General features: G+C 44.2%; 1 protein-coding gene across 1 annotated transcript in view; it reads right to left on the bottom strand.

The window, feature by feature from the left end:
* Positions 1-2,929: 2,929 nt before the first annotated feature.
* The window catches only part of zgc:172282 (leucine-rich repeat and fibronectin type III domain-containing protein 1-like protein), a 99,725-nt gene continuing 81,836 nt past the window's right edge, over positions 2,930-20,818 (bottom strand). Inside the window, exon 7 of the mRNA XM_056282872.1 lies at positions 2,930-3,596. Within this exon, the coding sequence (XP_056138847.1) occupies positions 2,930-3,596 (667 nt within the window). The remainder of the gene's footprint in view (positions 3,597-20,818) is intronic.

Genomic DNA, 20,818 nt, shown 5'->3' with positions numbered 1-20,818 from the left:
ACCCCTTCAAATAAAATGTCACCCGTGTTTTCGTATTGCTTTGAAAAGTGCCCCCCCATAAAAGACATTTTAACGTCTGATAAAAAGGATAAAGCGTGTCTCAGATTTATTTTGGCTCGAGATTAAATTCTTTAAACTCTTCAACTGGCCCAATTTTGACACGTTGCAACTTCCACTTTTTATGTTTTCGAACTTGCAGAGAAAAAAACTATCTAAAGGGCACCAAAAGTAAAACCGTCTCTGACTAATTGAAGATGTACTGTAGGGAGAAACCCTAAACTGGAATGAAGTCAGACGCTGGGTAATGATGGGTAATATGTGATGTCTCTTTCACCTTCACATTTCTAAAACCTGATCCCAGGCCCCTGGTATTCCCTTCATCACTCACAATGATGCACTGTCTGACAAAAAAAAGAAAAAAGAAAAAATAATAATCAGGCAATGTAACAGACCCCAAAATTATGATGGGTGCCAAAATGGTAATCATTTCATGGGTTTGAGTGCAAGAGGGAATGTTAGTCTCATCTTCATATCTTTCCTTGCACCCTCCACTGTGTTCAGTTATTATTTTAAATTGCCTTGACATTAATCGTTTATCTATCTATCTATTCATTTACCCCCACCCCCTTTTTTCCACCCCAGTTGTATCCAGCCAATTACCCCACTCTTCCGAGATTGTCCCGGTCGCTGCTCCACCCCCTCTGCCGACCCGGGGAGGGCTGCAGACTACCACATGCTTCCTCCGATACATGTGGAGTCACCAGCCGCTTCTTTTCACCTGACAGTGAGTAGTTTCGCCAGGGGGTCGTAGCAGGTGGGAGGATCATGCTATCCCCCGCCCCCTCCCGAAGAGGCGCACCGACCGACCAGAGGACCAGGACACATAACCACATCCGGCTTCCCACCCGAAGACAAGGCAGTTTGTGTCTCTAGGGACGGCCGACCAAGCCGGAAGTAGAAATGAATCATTTATAAAGTGGCTTTTGATTAGCGCTAGCCTTGTCCTCTAGACACAGCTGCATAAATGACCCAAACTTTTCAAATATCGCTTAGTGAACACAGGCTCACAAACAAAACCCGAGCTGTTCCTAAACCTTTCGAATGGTCAACATATGCACTTACGCAACACACAGCACGGTCGACCGTCTGCTGGTCTGAAATAAAGCCTTGCTGACAGACTGTTTCAGTTTCACCATGCATTTCCTGACTTGCAGCGAGCTGACGCCAGAGGATGTTGGGTGCTTCAGCCACCGGTAAATCTACAACTACATGATAAAGAAACCCTGAAAAGGCTGCTGCTTTGTGTTGCTGACAGAAAACAGGTTTGAAACCCCGACCTTAATTATATAAAGTATGCTAATCCGTGTAATACAGGACTTAACAATCTTGCCGTCTGCTCTGTCACCCCATCCCCACCCCGACCACTGCCTTCTGACTTGTCATGGCATCGACGGCTAAAGCGTGTCACTGTGGGCTATAGTTTAAAGCTCTAAGCACATGGTCTAAAGCACATGGCACAAGTGCGTTTAGGAAGTGTCCAGATCCACTTTTTCTTGTTATCTCGCCTCATCTTCAGCCGCTTTTCCGGGGTCAGGTCGTGGTTTTTCTTGTTAAACGACGGATAATCTCAGCGCGAAGTAAGGCGCGCGGTTGAAATGGGTTGTGCGTAGTCTCCAAATTAAAGTTGTGTTCTGTGCGTAACATGAACTAAACCAATAGGAATGTCAGCTCCAATTCCCTTTAAAAGCCAGGTGCACTTGCATCTTGGCTGAGAAGCAGGAAATAATGCTTCTCTGCAGAGGAACCGGATCTGCTTGTAAGCACGCACGAGCAGATAACCCACGTCAACAGCAGGAGTCCACCAAGCCATTATGATGTTTTGTTTTTTAAATATCGCTCGTTGTACACCCGCCTATGTAGGTGCATATACATTTTGTAAATATTGTAACGACCACGCACGACTAGACTCGCTAGCCCTTGGCTAACGGGTCCGACCGTTTAGTTGACTGGTTAGCGCAGTCGCCCGTGGTGCGGGTGACCCGGGATCGCGTCCCGGCTGCGGCGGTTCCCGGCTTCCCCCCTGAATTCGCTACAATATCTTAATAATTCACCCTTAAAGTGACAGCGAAACATGCGCCATTGACCTAAAACCAGGTTTTTGTTGGTCAACGCGCAATCGCTTTCCGCTTGTAACTGCCCGATCCATACCGGAAACCCGATTTGTTGTCTGCATGTGCCATGTTGTTATTGTTGGCTCACGCAGGCGCAAGGTAAGCATGGTAAGGTTAGGGTTGAGGTTGAGGTTGCATCAAATCGGGTTTCCGGTATGGACTGGGTAGTGACCCTGCTGCCTCAAGATAGCAACGCACCAACAAATGTGGCCCGACCACACCATATTTTAAGACCAACATGTCCATGGGCGCTCAGATAGGCGCAAATATATTGGCTGTTTAAACAATGTGAATACTGGACGGGAACATGACAACTGCATTGGTCTGAAACTAGTGAAGACACAGCTCGACAAAGCTAACACAGACCTTTTGGCGCCGCTTTGCACCAGGTGTAAGATAGAGCCCCTAATTTCAAAAGTGACCTCTGCACCGGGTGCCACAGACAGACAGCTAATCGGGTGTCTAATATTTTCTCTCTCCCTCAGTCTACAAGGATGAGTGTTCTTCATTTCCTGTCACACTCCATTTCTCATTCTTCTGTTCTTGGGTCATTTTACACCCTCAATTGCACATCATCTTTCCCTTCAACTATCTCGTTTTGCTCGAGTGTATATTCGGCTCTCAGCGCTCTGCTGCGTGTTCTCTCTCATTCTCTCAGATCGTTTTTGCTTTCCATCTGCCAGCTGCTATTTCCTAGAAGCTTTTTTTTTCTAGTTGCTATTTCCTAGCTGAACAATTTGACTAAATTCTCTTCCTCTTTAGTCTTTCTCTCTACCTGCGCGTTCCTTGGGGGAGGTGGGTTCTTTGGCAAGAGATGACGGCCTGCTCTTCATCTCGATGGCGACCCTGGAGGAGAGGCGGGCCTTAGTGGGTGAGAGCAACTCCTCACTGGCCGAAGAGTCAGTCCTTGTCATTGTGCCCCGTCCACTGCTCTCCTCTTCTACTAATGCCACAGTGTCTCTCAGGGTGCTGCTGGGTGACATAGCCCTGGATGGCCCCAGAGCTTGGTCATCGTGACTTTCAGTCATTTTAGATGTGGAGTGAGGGAGGACTTGGACTTGCCCCCCTCCTCCTTGTCCGTTGCTTTGCGGTCTTGGTGCAGCTGCTGCAATGGCAGCTTTCCCATGCCCTGTCCCTTGGTGGCTATAAACCTTATATCGGATCATCAGAATTATAATAAAAACCAGCACAGATGCCACTATAATCCCACCAATGATGATAATCATGGTCCCGCCAAGGAAGTGGCTGTGCAGGGCCTGACATTGGCTGAACTCTGTGTCTGTGGTGAATGACAGACAGCCCAGAGGGCGAGTGGCAGTCAGTGACGTGATGACATCATCAAAGACGGCAAGGACGCACAGATCATAGGTGCGCCCGGCTGCAAGGTCTCGAACAAGGACATCGTTGCTGCTGGAAGGAATCATCCTGCCAAATAAGACAAGAGGGGAAAAAATACAGTTAATATTTAATAATATGTATATTTCTTGAAGGAAATTTGAGTGAGTGACTTAATACTTGCACATTTAAAAACACACCAAGCCGAGCAAAAGCTGTAGTCTAGTTTATAACGGAACCAATGCACTGCAGGTGACCTACCTTCAGTCATGTTACACATAGATAAAGGCATGCAAGTTAACACACAGTGAAACACACGTGCACATGTGGTCACATTGATGCAGAACCCCCCCCCCCCACACACACACACACACACACATACTGAATCGATGCTTTAGATAGGAATTGTTAAAGTGCTGTCATCACATAAAGCCAGGTTCCTTAATGACGCCATGGAGGAGGATCAGAGAGCTAACATGGCCGCCACAGGGAAAACCATCTAAAGCTTTACACTGCATCAAATAACGGACAACGAAACATCAGAGAAGAAGTCCTTCTACCAGAATGATTTATTCCTACACTCTTATGACATTTCTGTCATGTCCAGTATTGTGTTTTATCACATAAAGCTACAATGGCGTCATACAAGAGACCAGGCGCGCGGGAAGCTGTTTTAAGTAACTAAAGCGAAAAGTATTGTGGCTGGCGAGCCGGCGTGGGAGAAGGAGTCGAGAGGCAGAGATCTCTTCTTAATTGTGCCCCATACACCACATGATCCCGGAAGGGCTCTTTTATTCATACCGGCCAGAAAGGACCAGAACTGACGACAACGTAACGTACCCCCCCCCCCAACGTCTCAAGCCACGGTCCTACAGTCAGTTAGTCAGTAGACGGTCTCCTACTTAGTCTGAGTCGAACCCCCAAAAACAACAACACAAGAATAACCACAACATGAACACCACATCATTAAAACACCATTTTAAATCTAACATTAACAGTCCCATCAGCCATTGCGCTCCCCCAGCGCGGAACCGCCGACAGTCGGAGCGACTCGCCTCGCTACAATATGACGTCATTATTTTGTTTGTAGGGTGCGTGTGTAGCAGATTTGGAATGGAGTGTTTACCCGCTTTATTATTAAGCAGCCCTAGCCCACTGTTTAAAATAAAGGTATGTTTTATTTATCTTTATTATTTTTTTTTCATTTGTACGTTAGGAAAAGTTAGGCATACTGTTGGGTCTAGATGTTACACAGCCACCTGCCACTACTGCGGGGGGGAGGGCTGCACCCAGTACTAGAAGGAGCTGAAGCCCCCTCAGCCCCCCCCCACCTTCCCGCGCTAATGCAAGCGATCGTTATATATTCCAGAGCAGTGCTGCCTGTGGCACAGGAATCACCTCGTCTCCCTTATTTCCCCACAGAGTGAGAATTCATAAGTCTGTGATTTGACAAACACTCACACGGCTCTGCGCCCTATTCCATTACGGTGTAAAAAAATAAATAAACATTCTTTGTATTTAACAGATATATTCCTCCCCTCATCATCTTCCCTCTCTTTATCTTCAAAGGTAAACAGCACTCGGTGCGTCGCTCGCAGAGATCCAGAATAAAGGACGCCTTTCTTCCACCCTAATTCTCATTCTCCTAAGTAAATAGCATAGCTTTTCTTTGGTAACTTCACCCTCCTTCTACCCCCCCTCCCCCTCTACTCTGGGGGACTTCTGTATGACTAACGGAAGTCTCAGTCACACGTATTTTGTTCCTGCATTTCATCTGAATCATATATTTATGCTCCGTCTGCCTCTTTGTGTGTTGTTTGTTTTGTTCCCTCTTCCTACAGCACTCCCTCCATACCAGCCCCCGTCCCATCACGTACTGACAGCTCAGCAGGGACACCGAGAAAAGGGGTCTACATGCAGGATGAAAGAAAAGGAGCTGATTGGAGGCCAGATGTCTGTGTGTGTGTGTGTGCATGTGTAGGTGTAAGTGTGTGTGTGTGGATCAGTGGGCAGTGGTCTAATCGCTGGCCCAGTCTCTCTGCCAAACTCATCAATGGCATTGAACCTCTACCAGGCAGGGGGTTTATCTTGGCGATTGGCTGTGTGTGTGTGTGTGTGTGTGTGTGTGTGTGTGTGTGTGTGTGTTGCTGATAAGTTTGGATTGCAAGGATCCCTGGACTGTTTGGACTCCTGAATTGAAGTTTCAAAGTTTGACTGACTTGCTGCCTTGCTAGTGGGCAACATCACACGAACATGAACTGAGAAGCTAAAATAACCCGGATCAGGCCTGAGCTGTGGGAGACTTGCTCAAAGCCGGCAGTTACCCACCAGTTTACCCAGCAGGTTAGCTTTGGACTGTGAGTTGAGCACAGAGGTTGGTGAAGTGGTTGCTCAGCTGGCAGAGTGCCAGTGTTGCTACAGCACCTTGAGCATGGCACTAAAACTACCAACGTGAGGGGTTCAATAGCCACTGGGGCCACCCATACTGAAATGTGATGCGATAAGTGCATAGTCTCTTCGAACCAAAAAAGAAATGCAAGCATTTCCAATATTTACGGAGCTGCTTCAGATGAAATTCATATTTAGCTGGAGCTACCCAGGGTTAGCTGCAGGAAAGCCTTCTTGGGGTTGGTGAGTCAGTGTCTTGCATACAGACACAACAGCTGGGCTTGTCTTCCATTTGAAAAGTCGTTTAAAATACTTACAGGCCCGTGTACTACCCAACAACTAAAAACTTACACCACCTGGGGCGTCCATGTAGTGTAGCGGTATATTCCATCGCCTAACAACACGGGGATCGCCGGTTCGAATCCCCGTGTTACCTCCGGCTTGGTCGGGCATCCCTACAGACACAACGGGCCGTGTCTCCGGGTGGGAAACCGGACGTGGATTTGTGGCCCTGTCGCTGCACTAGTGCCTCCTCTGGTTGGTCGGGGCGCCTGTTCGATGGGGAGGGGAGGGCTGGGGGGAATAGCATGATCCTCCCACGTGCTATGTGCCCCTGGTGAAACTCCTCACTGTCAGGTGAAAAGAAGCGGCTGGCGACTTCACATGTATCAGAGGAGGCATGGGTTAGTCTGCAGCCCTCCCCAGGTTGGCAGAGGAGGTGGAGCAGTGACCGGAACAGCTCAGGAGAGTGGGATAGTTGGCCAAGTACAATTGGGGAGAAAAAGAGGGGAACAAAAAATTACACTACCTAAAATGTGATTAAACTCAATTAAAAAACACGTTTTCAATTCTGTCACTTGCTGGCAAGCAGCTATTTATGTTCCGGTATATTTTCTTGCATTGATGTTTTAGGATCGATGTGACATTTCTAGCCAATCGATAGTTAGGTGTGTCTTGGAATTTGGGGTGTTTAAGTGCGCCCTGACATTAAAAGGCTCTGAGCAGAGAACACCTCAGCAAACGCAGTCGACACCGCAGTCATCCTGAGTGGTTTGCTCAGGTAATGGGTTCAACCTATCACCGTTCACACACACACACACACACACACACACACACACACACACACTCTGATTGAAAGACACTGACCGAGCTACTACACACATTTTGTGGTGTGTAATACTCTGCTGCTCTCACTTTTGAAACACACAAATACACAGACACAATACATTTAGATATGTATGCTTCCACAGCCCAACAGTAGCCATGGGTTTTACTTCCCTGTTTACCCCCATGCCTGTTCAGTGACTCCCCTTTGCAAACACACAGCTAAACGAAACAGGATTATTACTCGTTGAGGTCATTACATTCAGAGTTACTTGGTAAAAAGTTGAGATCATTACATTCAGAGTTGCTAGGTAACGAGTTGAGGTCATTACATTCAGAGTTACCAGGTAAAGAGTTGAGGTCATTACATTCAGAGTTACTAGGTAAAGAGTTGAGGTCATTACATTCAGAGTTACTAGGTAAAGAGTTGAGGTCATTACATTCAGAGTTACTAGGTAAAGAGTTGAGGTCATTACATTCAGAGTTACTAGGTAAAGAGTTGAGATCATTACATTCAGAGTTGCTAGGTAACGAGTTGAGGTCATTACATTCAGAGTTACTAGGTAAAAAGTTGAGATCATTACATTCAGAGTTGCTAGGTAACGAGTTGAGGTCATTACATTCAGAGTTACTAGGTAAAGAGTTGAGGTCATTACATTCAGAGTTACTAGGTAAAGAGTTGAGGTCATTACATTCAGAGTTGCTAGGTAACGAGTTGAAGTAATTACATTCAGAGTTACTAGGTAAAGAGTTGAGGTCATTACATTCAGAGTTGCTAGGTAAAGAGCTGAGGTCATTACATTCAAAGTTACTAGGTAACGAGTTGAGGTCATTACATTCAGAGTTACCAGGTAAAGAGTTGAGGTCATTACATTCAGAGTTACTAGGTAAAGAGTTGAGGTCATTACATTCAGAGTTACTCGTTAACGAGTTGAAGTAATTACATTCAGAGTTACTACGTAAAGAGTTGAGGTCATTACATTCAGAGTTACTAGGTAAAGAGTTGAGGTCATTACATTCAGAGTTACTAGGTAAAGAGCTGAGGTCATTACATTCAGAGTTACTAGGTAACGAGTTGAGGTCATTACATTCAGAGTTACCAGGTAAAGAGCTGAGGTCATTACATTCAGAGTTACCAGGTAAAGAGTTGAGGTCATTACATTCAGAGTTACTAGGTAAAGAGTTGAGGTCATTACATTCAGAGTTACTAGGTAAAGAGTTGAGGTCATTACATTCAGAGTTACTAGGTAAAGAGTTGAGGTCATTACATTCAGAGTTACTAGGTAAAGAGTTGAGGTCATTACATTCAGAGTTACTAGGTAAAAAGTTGAGATCATTACATTCAGAGTTGCTAGGTAACGAGTTGAGGTCATTACATTCAGAGTTACTAGGTAAAGAGTTGAGGTCATTACATTCAGAGTTACTAGGTAAAGAGTTGAGGTCATTACATTCAGAGTTGCTAGGTAACGAGTTGAAGTAATTACATTCAGAGTTACTAGGTAAAGAGTTGAGGTCATTACATTCAGAGTTGCTAGGTAAAGAGCTGAGGTCATTACATTCAAAGTTACTAGGTAACGAGTTGAGGTCATTACATTCAGAGTTACCAGGTAAAGAGTTGAGGTCATTACATTCAGAGTTACTAGGTAAAGAGTTGAGGTCATTACATTCAGAGTTACTCGTTAACGAGTTGAAGTAATTACATTCAGAGTTACTAGGTAAAGAGTTGAGGTCATTACATTCAGAGTTACTAGGTAAAGAGTTGAGGTCATTACATTCAGAGTTACTAGGTAAAGAGCTGAGGTCATTACATTCAGAGTTACTAGGTAACGAGTTGAGGTCATTACATTCAGAGTTACCAGGTAAAGAGCTGAGGTCATTACATTCAGAGTTACCAGGTAAAGAGTTGAGGTCATTACATTCAGAGTTACTAGGTAAAGAGTTGAGGTCATTACATTCAGAGTTACTAGGTAAAGAGCTGAGGTCATTACATTCAGAGTTACTAGGTAAAGAGCTGAGGTTATTACATTCAGAGTTACTAAGTAAAGAGTTGAGGTCATTGCATTCAGAGTTATTAGGTAGAGTTGAGGTCATTACATTCAGAGTTACTAGGTAAAGGGTTGAGGTCATTGCATTCAGAGTTACCAGGTAAAGAGTTGAGGTCATTACATTCAGAGTTACTAGGTAGAGTTGAGGTCATTACATTCAGAGTTAATAGGTAAAGAGTAATCCTTGATTTCCAGGCTCCATAACATGATCCCTAAACATAGGGTCTGTAAACTAGTCCTCACAGACTGCAGTATAAACCATCATCCTGATGTTGTTTATTTTATTTATTTCCCCCCAATTGTATCCGGCCAATTGCCCCAATTCGCTGCTCCACCCCCTCTGCCGATCCGGGGAGGGCTGCAGACTACCACATGCCTCCTCCGATACATGTGGAGTCGCGTGCCACTTCTATCACACCGAAGGGTGTAATACACCCGCCGGTCCAACGTGTCAGTGTCACGGGTTGCCTCGCTCAGGCGTGAAAAGTACATGCGTGTATGAAGGTGCAGTGCCAGCAGGGGGCGATGAGTAACTCAATGTCAGCAACTCCGCACGGAGGAATAGAAGCATACAGCATTTTCCAAAATCCCTCCCCTCACCTTAACCCAACCCCAACCCTAACCTGCCTTCACCTCTTAATTATCGCCCCCTGCTGGCACTGCACTCGCATAGACACTGTACTTTTCACACCTGAGCGAGGCAAACCGTGACACTGACACGTTGGACCGGCGGGTACATGCTTTGGCGTGACACCGGGTTGGACAGTGAGGAGTTTCGCTTGGGGCACATAGTGCGTGGTAGGATCACGCTATTTCCCCCAGTTCCCCCTTCCACCTGAACCGGCGCCCCGACTGACAAGAGAAAGCGCTAGTGCAGTGACCAGGACACATAACCACATCCGGCTTCCCACCGGCAGACACGACCAATTGTGTCTGTAGGAGCCCATTCTCCCTCCCAACTCGTCACATATGGACACTTGTTGAGGACGACCTCTTCGTCACTGTTCAGCTCTCTAGGTACCCCTTTAACGTCAACTTTCAACGTGGAGGGACTGAGATCACTCATAGGCACAAAAAACAAAGCAACACAATAACAACAACCCTAACTTTAACCCTAACTCTAACCCTAACGTCATGACATCAAAATGAGTTATATCACACAAAAATCAGCGCTTTTAGAGAACAAAAAAATCCTCCCTGGTGCCAGCACGTAATTTTAACACAACACATTACGTGCCACAACCACATAACGCGAGTGTTAAGAGGTCGTGATCATTTCACGTATTTCTGTGAGATCATGTTGATGAATGCACACAGATAAAAGATAGATTTAGACTCTGTACTTCTATAAAAAAAAACAGTCGGAATAATCTCCTCTTTTGTTTGTGCCTACAACTCCCCTCCACGTTGAAAGTGGACGTTAAAGGGGTACCTAGGGCGGTGAACAGTGACGAAGAGGTCGTCCTCAACAAGCATCCATATGTGACGAGTTGGGAGTGAGAATGCGTAGACCCCTATCAAACAGGTATTTCATTATTCCTTTACTAGGTCAAACCATCCTAGGAGAGAGACAAAAAAATCAAAACTAGCAACTGGGTAAATAACTGCCGGCATCCTAAACGCCGCAACAGATTCGCCACTGGAGTTGTGGAACACCCAGCATGTCGATATTCAGATGCAGAGGGCGCGTTGTGCGTTCTGTCGACCCTGTGCCAAAGTGGTGATGTCATAATGGGATGAGAACGCTTTGCATTCTCTTCTCTCCTAGCTGCTGTTTGTAGCATCAGAAGCCTTCACACATAAAATTACAACAATTTTGTTTTAATGCATTTACTTAAATTTCCGTGTCTCCATCACAGATAAGATTTATGTAGCTACTCCTGATTTTAAAAAATGGCTGATAATGAGAACTGCTCCCTGATGTTTACAGGGGAAATTGCTTGTTTGAATCCTATTAACAAGCTAAGGAGTAGACGCAGGCAAACATAATTAGGTTTTGGCCCGACCAGTCGGAGCAGGCTTGAGATAGCACATAATCTGAGCGGAAACCACCCGTGACAATACTGCCTCCCCTTGCATATTCCTTTTGATTTTTTTCAGCACTTGCCATCATAACATTTCTAAATCATCAGGGCTTTTTTTTCTTCCCTCATATGCCTTTATACACACAGTTGAAAAAATAATTTTATGTTTCTCTCCCGACTCATCAGCTTTTTTTCTTGCCTTTCATCCTTAAATGTAACTTCCAACACTGCAGTCACTAGTCATTATTGGAGACCGTTTGCTCTGCGTGCTGCTTGTTTTTCTTCTGGAAAACAAGACATCCCAACCCAGCCCATCTGATCTCCTGACAGCATATCCCATTTAGAGACAAATTAATTACTGATCCAGGTGAAATATTTTTACTTTGATTTTCGATAGTAGCTACCATCCAACCTTCCTTCAAAATTGGGAAATAGAGTACCAGGGCCCTGATCTGTAGAACCAAACATTGAAGGGCATGGCAAAAGGAATTCCTCACCCTGTTGGTGGTTCTGCACCATCGAATGTGGAGATCAGTCCCCCCACCCAAACACTCAAACTGGTAAACCCAGAAAAGCTGAATCAGTTCATCTGGACACAAGGTTTGGTAAACTAGAACGACCGGGATTTCACGCCTACCTAAAACGACCATGGGCGGTCAAACTGACCACCGGTTTTTAAACCCTATATTCTGTCAAGATAGAATATAGGGTTTGAGAATATAGGGAATATAGAATATCGAACATAGAATACAGGAATATATAATATTGAGAATATAGGGTTAATTACCCAATTGAGATATTAATGCATTACATATGTTAGTATGTCTGTTAGGAAACGACTGACATCAGAATTAACATTTTAACAACTATAATACTATTTTTAAACAATTTAAACTTCAGAGAGACATGGTCGAACTTGAATAGCAAAATTGAAAAAGGGAATTACCCAAAAGGCAAAACGGAAAACACGTATTGCTAATCTAACAAACGTAACAAGTCCTATAAAACATGAAATGTAAAAAAAAAGAAAAGAAAAGAAAAGAAAAGAAAAGAACTGAAAATAACAGTTGAAACAGTCCCAAACAAAGACCGGAAAACTACTAGAACGACAATGGGCCGTCAAAATGACCACCACGGTTTTTAAACTCTATATTCTGTCAAGATAAATACCCAACTGAGATATTAATGCATTGCATATGCTAGTATGTCTGTTATGAAACTAACTGACGCCAAAATTAACATTTTAACAACTGTATTATTATTTTTCAAACAAATGAAAATTGCTACGGTAAATACTGCAACGCCTCGGTGGTACTCGTGGTGCGTCTGAAACACGTCTGTAATCAGACATGTTTTCGAAATAATCAAACTTCAAGTTTAGACTATTACTCTGCACTGGAGGACACTAGTGTGTTTCTAGGACAGAGCAATGAACTTTGCGAAGGAAATGACGCGACCAACACACGTCATAAATAGTGACATGACGCACACCATGATGCGCAAACTACGAGCCGTCTTTTCTTTTCTTTTTTTTGTTAATTTTCCCCCCCTTTTCTCCCCAATTGCACTTGGCCAATTATCCCACTCTTCCGAGCCATCCCGGTCACTGCTCCACCCCCTCTACCAATCCGGGGAAGGCTTGCAGACTATCATATGTCTCCGACACATGAGGAGTCGCCAGCCGCTTCTTTTCACCTGAAAGTGAGGAGTTTCTCCAGGGGGAAATAGCGCATGGGAGGATCACGCTATCCCCCCCCCCCCCCGAACAGGCGCCAAAACCGACCAGAGGAGGCACTAGTGCAACGACCAGGACACATACCCACATCCGGCTTCCTAACCGTAGACACGGCCAATTGTGTCTATAGGGACGCCTGACCAAGCCGGAGGTAACACGGGGATTCGAACAACCGATCCCCGTGTTGGTAGGCAATGTAATAGACCGCTATCCTACCCGGACGCCCACGAGCCGTCTTTTTGACCACTCATGGTCGTTTTAGGTAGATCTGCTCATATTTTTTTTCTTCATGCAATTAATCTAAAACTAATTTTAATACAAATATATGCAATTTTAGGAGCATTCAGCGAGCGGCAAGTCTGTATCTTCCCTTTCCCCCCCTCCCCCACAAAGTTTTTACACTTTGAAAATCCACGTGGTCATTCTTGTGATAAAGTATTTAAATGGGATCTGACTTTCATAATTTGTATTTTGTATAAGCCCCTCACGTGCTTTAATGCACCATCCGTTGAATGAAGGCTCCATAACAGGTCTGTGCAGAAGTTTTTGTATTTTCTAGGCTGTTAATCTTACTTTAACATAACACACATACATGGAGAAACCAGGTGTCTACTTCATTTCCATCAGTGGATTTTCATTTGGTTGCTTTCTCATCAGAACACTAAAGGGCTCATTGAAGAACCACTCATTCTTGGTGTAAAACAGATTGTCATCCTTCCTTTAAGTTGTCCACTTCTTCTGCACAGCAGACCATGACTTCTCTGAACACACCAGTTCACCACCTGACAGCGCAGTCCACCCCGCCGCAGGCCACGCTGGGAAAACGACATGAGGACTGAAGCCTCTCATCCAGACACGTAGTATTAAATAGAAAGTGCAACAGCTTGATTTTCACTGTTTAGATAAGAAGCAAAAAAACAAAAAACAAAACACTGATTTGTATATATGCTTTTAGTAAAAACATTATTTCTTATCTAATGTTTAATGGTAGCTAAAGTCCTCATCAAAATGAAATCTTGCATGGAAGTAGTCGGTGTGCGGCGTTGCATTTACTTATTTGTGTTTTTAAATTGCGGATGCCTAATACTGCAACACAACTCCCCAACTCCCACGCTAGCAGACTGTGGAAACTGAGATTTGTGTGTTATTTACCACATTCTCATTCAAGTTCTTTTTCCTGTTTTGTTGAATCTGTTTGTGTGAGTGTGTGTGTCAGGGATGCAACGGGAGCAGATGTTTTGTGTATGTGTGTTTCTGTTCAGCTACTGTGCATTAGAACTATGCTAACCAGGCGCTCTAAATCCATCAGCACCTACCAGGAACACTTCGTTTATTTGGAACGAAATATCGTTTCCCAGACCACAGCAGTGCAACACCAACACACATATCCAAAAACCACAAGTATTTCAAGAACACACATACTAACTAACTAACGCATATACATCTAAACTAACGAATATATCCAAACTGAAAGAAAGAAAAAAATCACTGTCCAAGGGAACGAACCCCAGCCAGGATGACTGTTGGAACTTCCGGTCTGCATGGGCTAGCAGTTAGCTTAGCCTGCCCCACTTCCGTGTCCTGTCAGACCCCCCTCAGTGTTTCCTCTTCGGGCGCAGCTCCAGGCAGGGCCGTGGTCCTTGGGCCCACAGGATGCAGCAGACCAGGCTCTTCCAGCCGATCCAACGCCAGCTGTCCCAGCCAGACACCCTCGACACACCTCCCCGCACCCCGCAGGACGACACCAAAAATACCAGTCAACGCCAGGCGAGGGCGCTGCCAGACCGCCCTCGTTGTTATCGGAACTGCTGTTCTACATCGGCTAGCAGTTAGCTTAGCCTGCCCCACTTCGTGTCCTGTTAGACCTCCCTTGGTGTTACCTCCTCGGTCGCAGCTCCGGGCTGGGTTGTGGTCCCTGGGCCCACAAGACGCAGCAGACCAAGCTCTCCCGGCCATCAAACGAAGGCAAAACTTAGACACAGATGTGGAAAAAGACACTGCATGGACGGCACTGGGTGAGGCCGCCGCAAAGGTGAATTCACGCCGCCATCTTCCCACAGCAGAAGCGGAATTTACACATTATAATACAATAAGAGTGGTTTAAAATGTACCACTGTTGCGTCACAGCAAGAGGGTCCAATTCCAGCCCCTGTGTGTGCTTGTGTGACCCCCCCCCCCCTCCAAGTCCAAAGACGTAGGTGAATTGCGGTCTCTAACTGTCCATAGCTGTGAATGGCCCTGTGATGGACTGCTGACCTTTCCAGAGCGTCTCTGCTCTCTGCCGGGTGCCTGCTGGGGATAGACTCCACCCAACTCCTCCACACCCCCCCCACCCCCTTCACGGGCAATTGGACTTAAGTGCGTATAAATGGACAAAAAAAAAAAAAGGCTTTTCAGCCACAAATTCCTACCCTCGTGCCCACACTTCATTGACTGACATGTAAGTCAGTCAACAGTCTTTTGAGTCATTTAATGCTGACCGCATTAGCCTGACGCAAGGAAGCCAATGAACATACTCGAACGAAAGGGCACTAATTAGCCCCGTTACGCCGGCACGAGAGCTGCCATCGTCACTTCACAGCGGGGGAGCAACCAGCACGAGACTGCAAACAGCCTCACTATCTCCATTAGCAAACAGCCTGATTACATGCTAATAGACTGGCTATCACTTAGCCGTCATCTTGTTGTGAACTGAGAAGGGCGACCCGTGTGTTCGAGGCTCTCTTTCTAACAGCACACTGACCTGCAGCACTGGCCCGTCAGCCCAAGTTGTCCTGAAAGTGTTGTGTACTTGGGATCACGAGTGTGGGTCCAGCCTATGTGAGGGTGTCATGCCCATGTTTCTAAATGGATATATGGGTGCCTATGCGTGTGTGTGTGTTAGTGTGTTGCTTATTCCTTTGTGTGTGGCTGACATTTTCATGCTGTCTGCATTCAGTCATGTTGACTGACAGAGGGAGTTCAGTTTGTAAACACCGTCAATCAATCAATCTACCCTTGGGCCCTCAAAATCCATACACACAATACGTTACACACACACACACACACACACACACACACACACACACACACACACACACACACACACACACGATGACTGTCACACATTCATATCTGACGCCCTAGGTCCTGACTGTTGATCTAAGCAGAGCATCAAGTGAATATTTATGATAATGTGCCCTAGCTGTTTTTAAATAATTTAATGTGCCAATTATTCCTTCAGTGCAGGCACAGCAGAACAGGGCAGGGCAAAGGGTTGACAGCTAAATCCCTCCAGCACACAAAGGCTGTCCATCCTGCGAAATTCCCTGCAAAAAAAAAAAGGCTGATTCAGCCATTGAGCTGAACCATAATAATCAGATGGATGGATGGATGGATGGATGGATGGATGGATGGATGGATGGATGGATGAGTAATGTCTCAGATCACTACGAAACAGGATTTGTTTAACCTAGAAAATTCATTTGCCAGTCTAAACGTGGAGCAGCTTTACTGACGTCATCTCGATCCTGAAATAAAAGCAGGATACATGTCACATAAAAATAAATAATAAAAAGCAAAAACAAAAAAACCAAATTACCAAATGAACAAAAAAACAAACAAAAATAAAAGCGGCATACATGTCATATATGAAACTTATATATATATATATATATATATATATATATATATATATAGAACAAGGCTGCTCTGAGTACGTTTTGGGGCTCGAGGGATAACTTTTGGCACGGTTATTGGAATAACAGTCCCATAATTAATTGTTCTGTGGGACTCCTCCTCCGGGACAGCGCGACTGAGGGCCCTGTTCTCCTGAGGCCCCCTCCTCCAGCGTCGCTCTGGATCGTCCCTTGGGAAACTGACACAGGGGTTTTTGAATTTCCTGATCCTTCATAGTCCCACTGAGACGCGGTGTTTAAATATACGGTTCCCCTGGCCTGTCTGTTATGTTCTCTTCTTTGATTGGTCTGTAAAACCTTAATCACTCCATGGACTTATCCTGATACATGTTCCTTATCGGATCTGTCCTCATCTCTCTCCCTGCCCTTCTCAATACCCCACATGTCTCTCCCTCTACTCTCTATTTTTCCTACAAACTTTTCGCATTTTCCTTAACATTTAATTTTGATTTTAATTTAATTCAATTTAATTTTAATTCCTAACATTTTCTTATTTTTCATGGTCATCCTGCTGTTTGACAAATCTCTAACTTTCTCAACCCACTGAGAACATTTAGAAAAAAGGCATTTCAGATTCAGCTAGTGGTAAAACTGTCATACTACCCACGACAATAACCAAGGGCTGAGTCTCAAACCTATCAAACCTACTGTCCTACTACCCATGACAATAACCAGGGGCTGAGTCTCAAACATATCAAACCCACTGTCCTACTACCCATGACAATAACCAAGGATCGAGTCTCAAACATATTAAACGTAACGTGTCTTAAACATAGGACTGATTTGAGCCGCGCACACACTGACTGGGAAATAACTTTACACCAGTAATAGTATTTTCACCAATACTCATGTGGTATAACCACATTTGTTTTTATCTAGAAAGAAGCTGAAGCAAATTTAAGTAAAATCTGTTTTCACACTCACAATATTATTGATACATGTAAAGTGACATAAAAATTAATTCCAAGATCAATCCAACTTCATTAATAATAATACTAATAACAATAATAATTATAATAATGATACATTTTATTTATTTTTATCTTATTCCGTATTTCTTATTTAATGTCCATTTACGCCATACTATGTAAAACACTTTGAATTGTCTTTGTGTATAAAATGTGCTACACAAATACACTTGCTTTGCCCATGCTCTGCCTAGCAATAATAATAATAATAATAATAAAGACAAATTAGAAAGATGCTATTTTAATTTAATTAATAGTTACTTGTATTTGTATTATGTGTTTGTATCTGATTCCTTCTTCTACACCAACGTTTTACTGCTTGTTAGCCTTGAATTTTGTTTGTGTGAACACATTTTCAGAGAGTTTTGTATTGCAACATCAGCAGAGAAAGTGCAGTGCATGTGAATGGAATAGCAATAAATAAATAAATAAATACTTAATGCAGGTTTTCAGTTTAAATATGATAAAAAGAAAGAAAAAAAATGCCATTACAAGTTTACGACCAATCCTGGTGCAGCAAAGGACCAACGTTCACTGCTGCCTTAATCTCAACATTGCAAAGGCCCACTCTGATCCTTGGATCCTAATCCTGATTTCACTTTTGACCTTTCCATGCAATGGCAGAGTGCAGCTGGGTAGTAGTCTGTCTTCTGGACTTTTTATTTTTAGCTCTCATCCAACTTGACCTCATGCTCCTTTCCCCAGTTCTGGCTTGTATTTTGCTTATCTTCCTAGCCTCTTAAATCCCCCAATAAATCTCCTCCTGGCTCCAACTCTACCATTTCCTTCTCTCCTGCTTTTCAGAGCCCTGTGCTGGCCAATATTTTCTCAACTTGACAGAAATCCATGCCACATCTGGACCTTCTCCTGATCGCAGGCTCTATCTTAAAGACAACAGAAAGAAAGGGCACACAGTCTCTTCTTGCTTCTGTAATTGTGACATATTACCAAATAAGACAAGATATTCAGGAGGGATGTAAGTTGATCCTTCTGGATTTGATTGGATCATTCAAATGTGGGCATGCCATAACAAATATGGAGAATTACAGTCACACAGAACTGGATGCTAATGTTAGCCGACATTTGACCGCGGAAGAATGCACACCTCCAACAACTCCTTCAACACTGGAACAACATTGTACCTCCCCCGTCCACTCCGATCGGTGATGCAATCACAACAACTTGGCTGCTGTAGAGGATGTTAGGGTGGTATGATATTGATGGATATTAGGTAAAATAACAGAATTTTGTGATTTTTTTAGATGATGATGATGATGATGATGATGGATTATATGTATATAGCACTTTATCTAGAGACCCAAATCACTTCACATTGAAGGGAGTATCTCACCTCAACCACCATCAATGTGTAGCACCCACCTGGGTGATGCATGGCAGCCATTTTGCACTAGAACGCTCACCACACATCAGGTTGAGGTGGAGAGGGAGAAATCATTGAGCAAATTACATGGGGGGGGTGATTAGGTGGCCAGATGGAGAGAGCCAGGTTGGGAATTTTGCCAGCACACTGGAGGAACCCCTATTCTTTGTGATAAGTGCTATGGGATCTTTAATGACCACAGTGAGTCAGGACCTCGGTTTAACGTCTCATCTGAAGGACAGCATCACCTACAGCAGTGTCCTCGTTACTGCACGTGGGCATTGGGATTTGATATTTGTTTTTATTATGACCAGAGGGAAGACTGCCACCTACTGGCCCACCAACACAACTTTCAGTAGCGACCCAGCTTTCCTGGGAGGTCTCCCATCCAAATACTAGTCAATTTTTTTGGGCATAAATTGTTGAATAGGTGCATAACATCAATGGGGAAATTAGCTAAAAGGGTAAAAAAAAAGTTTAAAGCTCAGATAAACGTTTTAGTGTTAGACCAGAGACCGTATAACCCCAGACAGTCTAGGGGTTTAGAACAAAAAAGACTTTGCCAGGGATTTAATTGGTTCGGTAGTCTCCATTTATTATTTCATAGTTTTCAAATCTAAATCTTAACTTTTGTTGAATTACACAATCTGTCTTTTTTTCTCTTCCATCATTACTGTAAATATGGTGTGATGAAGCAGAAATGCCATGAAAATAATACTGACCATATTTTTGAATGACCTCTTACATGTGTCCTGAACTTTTCAAAGTCAGAACACTGACACTGATGCCCTCACTGAAACTTCTCACTTTAAACAGCAATTGTTAAGAAGTGAGGAGGAAGCAAGAAAATTAGTAAAGTAAAACTTCCATTCTTCTGCCTCCAGGACCACATAAACAGCAATAAGGAAAATCTTGATCTCAAGATTGAATTGTGTCATGTTTTGTAGCAATGCTAGTTGAGGGTTATTTTCTTTTCTGATTTGCTTCTATTCCTGTTTTGGGCATTATGATGCATTTTTTTCAGCTCTTAACCCAGTCTCACTACAAACTTTGTCAATTATTATTGGAATCAGAATCAGAAACACTTTGTCATTTCATTTCATGCACTTGCGCTCATGAAATGAAACTAAACATCGTTTCCCCCAGCCCACAGCAGTGCAACACAAAGACAAAAAACACACCGAGAAACTACAAGAACATATATATCCATACTAACACATATAGCCATACTAACACATATATCCAAAAAAAATAAATTAAAAAATCACCATCCGGGGGAGCAAATGCCAGCCAGGATGACTGTCGGAACTGCCAGTCTGCATGGGCTAGCAGTTAGCTGAGCCTGCCCTGCTTCCGTGTCCTGTCAGACCGCCCTCAGTGTTTCCTCTTCGGGCACAGCTCAAAGCAGGGCCATGGTACCTGGGCCCACAGGACCAGGCAGCAGACCAAGCTCCCTTAGCCGATCCAGTGCTAGCTCTCCCACCCAGACACCTTTGACACATCTCTCCTGTACTCCACACGACAACACTTAAAACACAGTCAAGGCTTGGCGAGGCCACCGCCAGACTGCCCTCAGTGTTATTGGAGCTGCCGGTCTGCATGGGCTAGCAGCAAGCTTCGCCTGCCCCACTTCGGGGTCCTCCCTATAGTCCCCGGGTCCTATAATCCCCGGGTCCTATGTTCCCCGCTTTGTATGAGACCGGGGAATATCGGACCTTTTTGTATACAGAGGGCCCTATATTCCCCACTTTTCCCCAAGAGGGTCCTATGTTCCCCGTTTTGTATGTGCAGGGAAATATGGGAACTTTCTTTATAAAAAGGGTCCTATGTTCCCCTAGGGCACCCGGGGAACATAGGACCCTATTTATAAAGAAAGGTCCTATGTTCTCCGGTCAGCAGGTTTGACGCTGTTTGGCGCAAAAAGTGCATTTTCAATAATGCATTATTTAGGGCAGATTATTAAGAAGACAATGAATCATATGATTTCTAT

This window comes from Lampris incognitus, chromosome 7 (genome assembly GCF_029633865.1).
Source record: "Lampris incognitus isolate fLamInc1 chromosome 7, fLamInc1.hap2, whole genome shotgun sequence".
NCBI lineage: Eukaryota > Metazoa > Chordata > Actinopteri > Lampriformes > Lampridae > Lampris > Lampris incognitus.
Note: the sequence above shows the minus strand (reverse complement) of the source record. Positions and strands in the feature narration are given on the sequence as shown.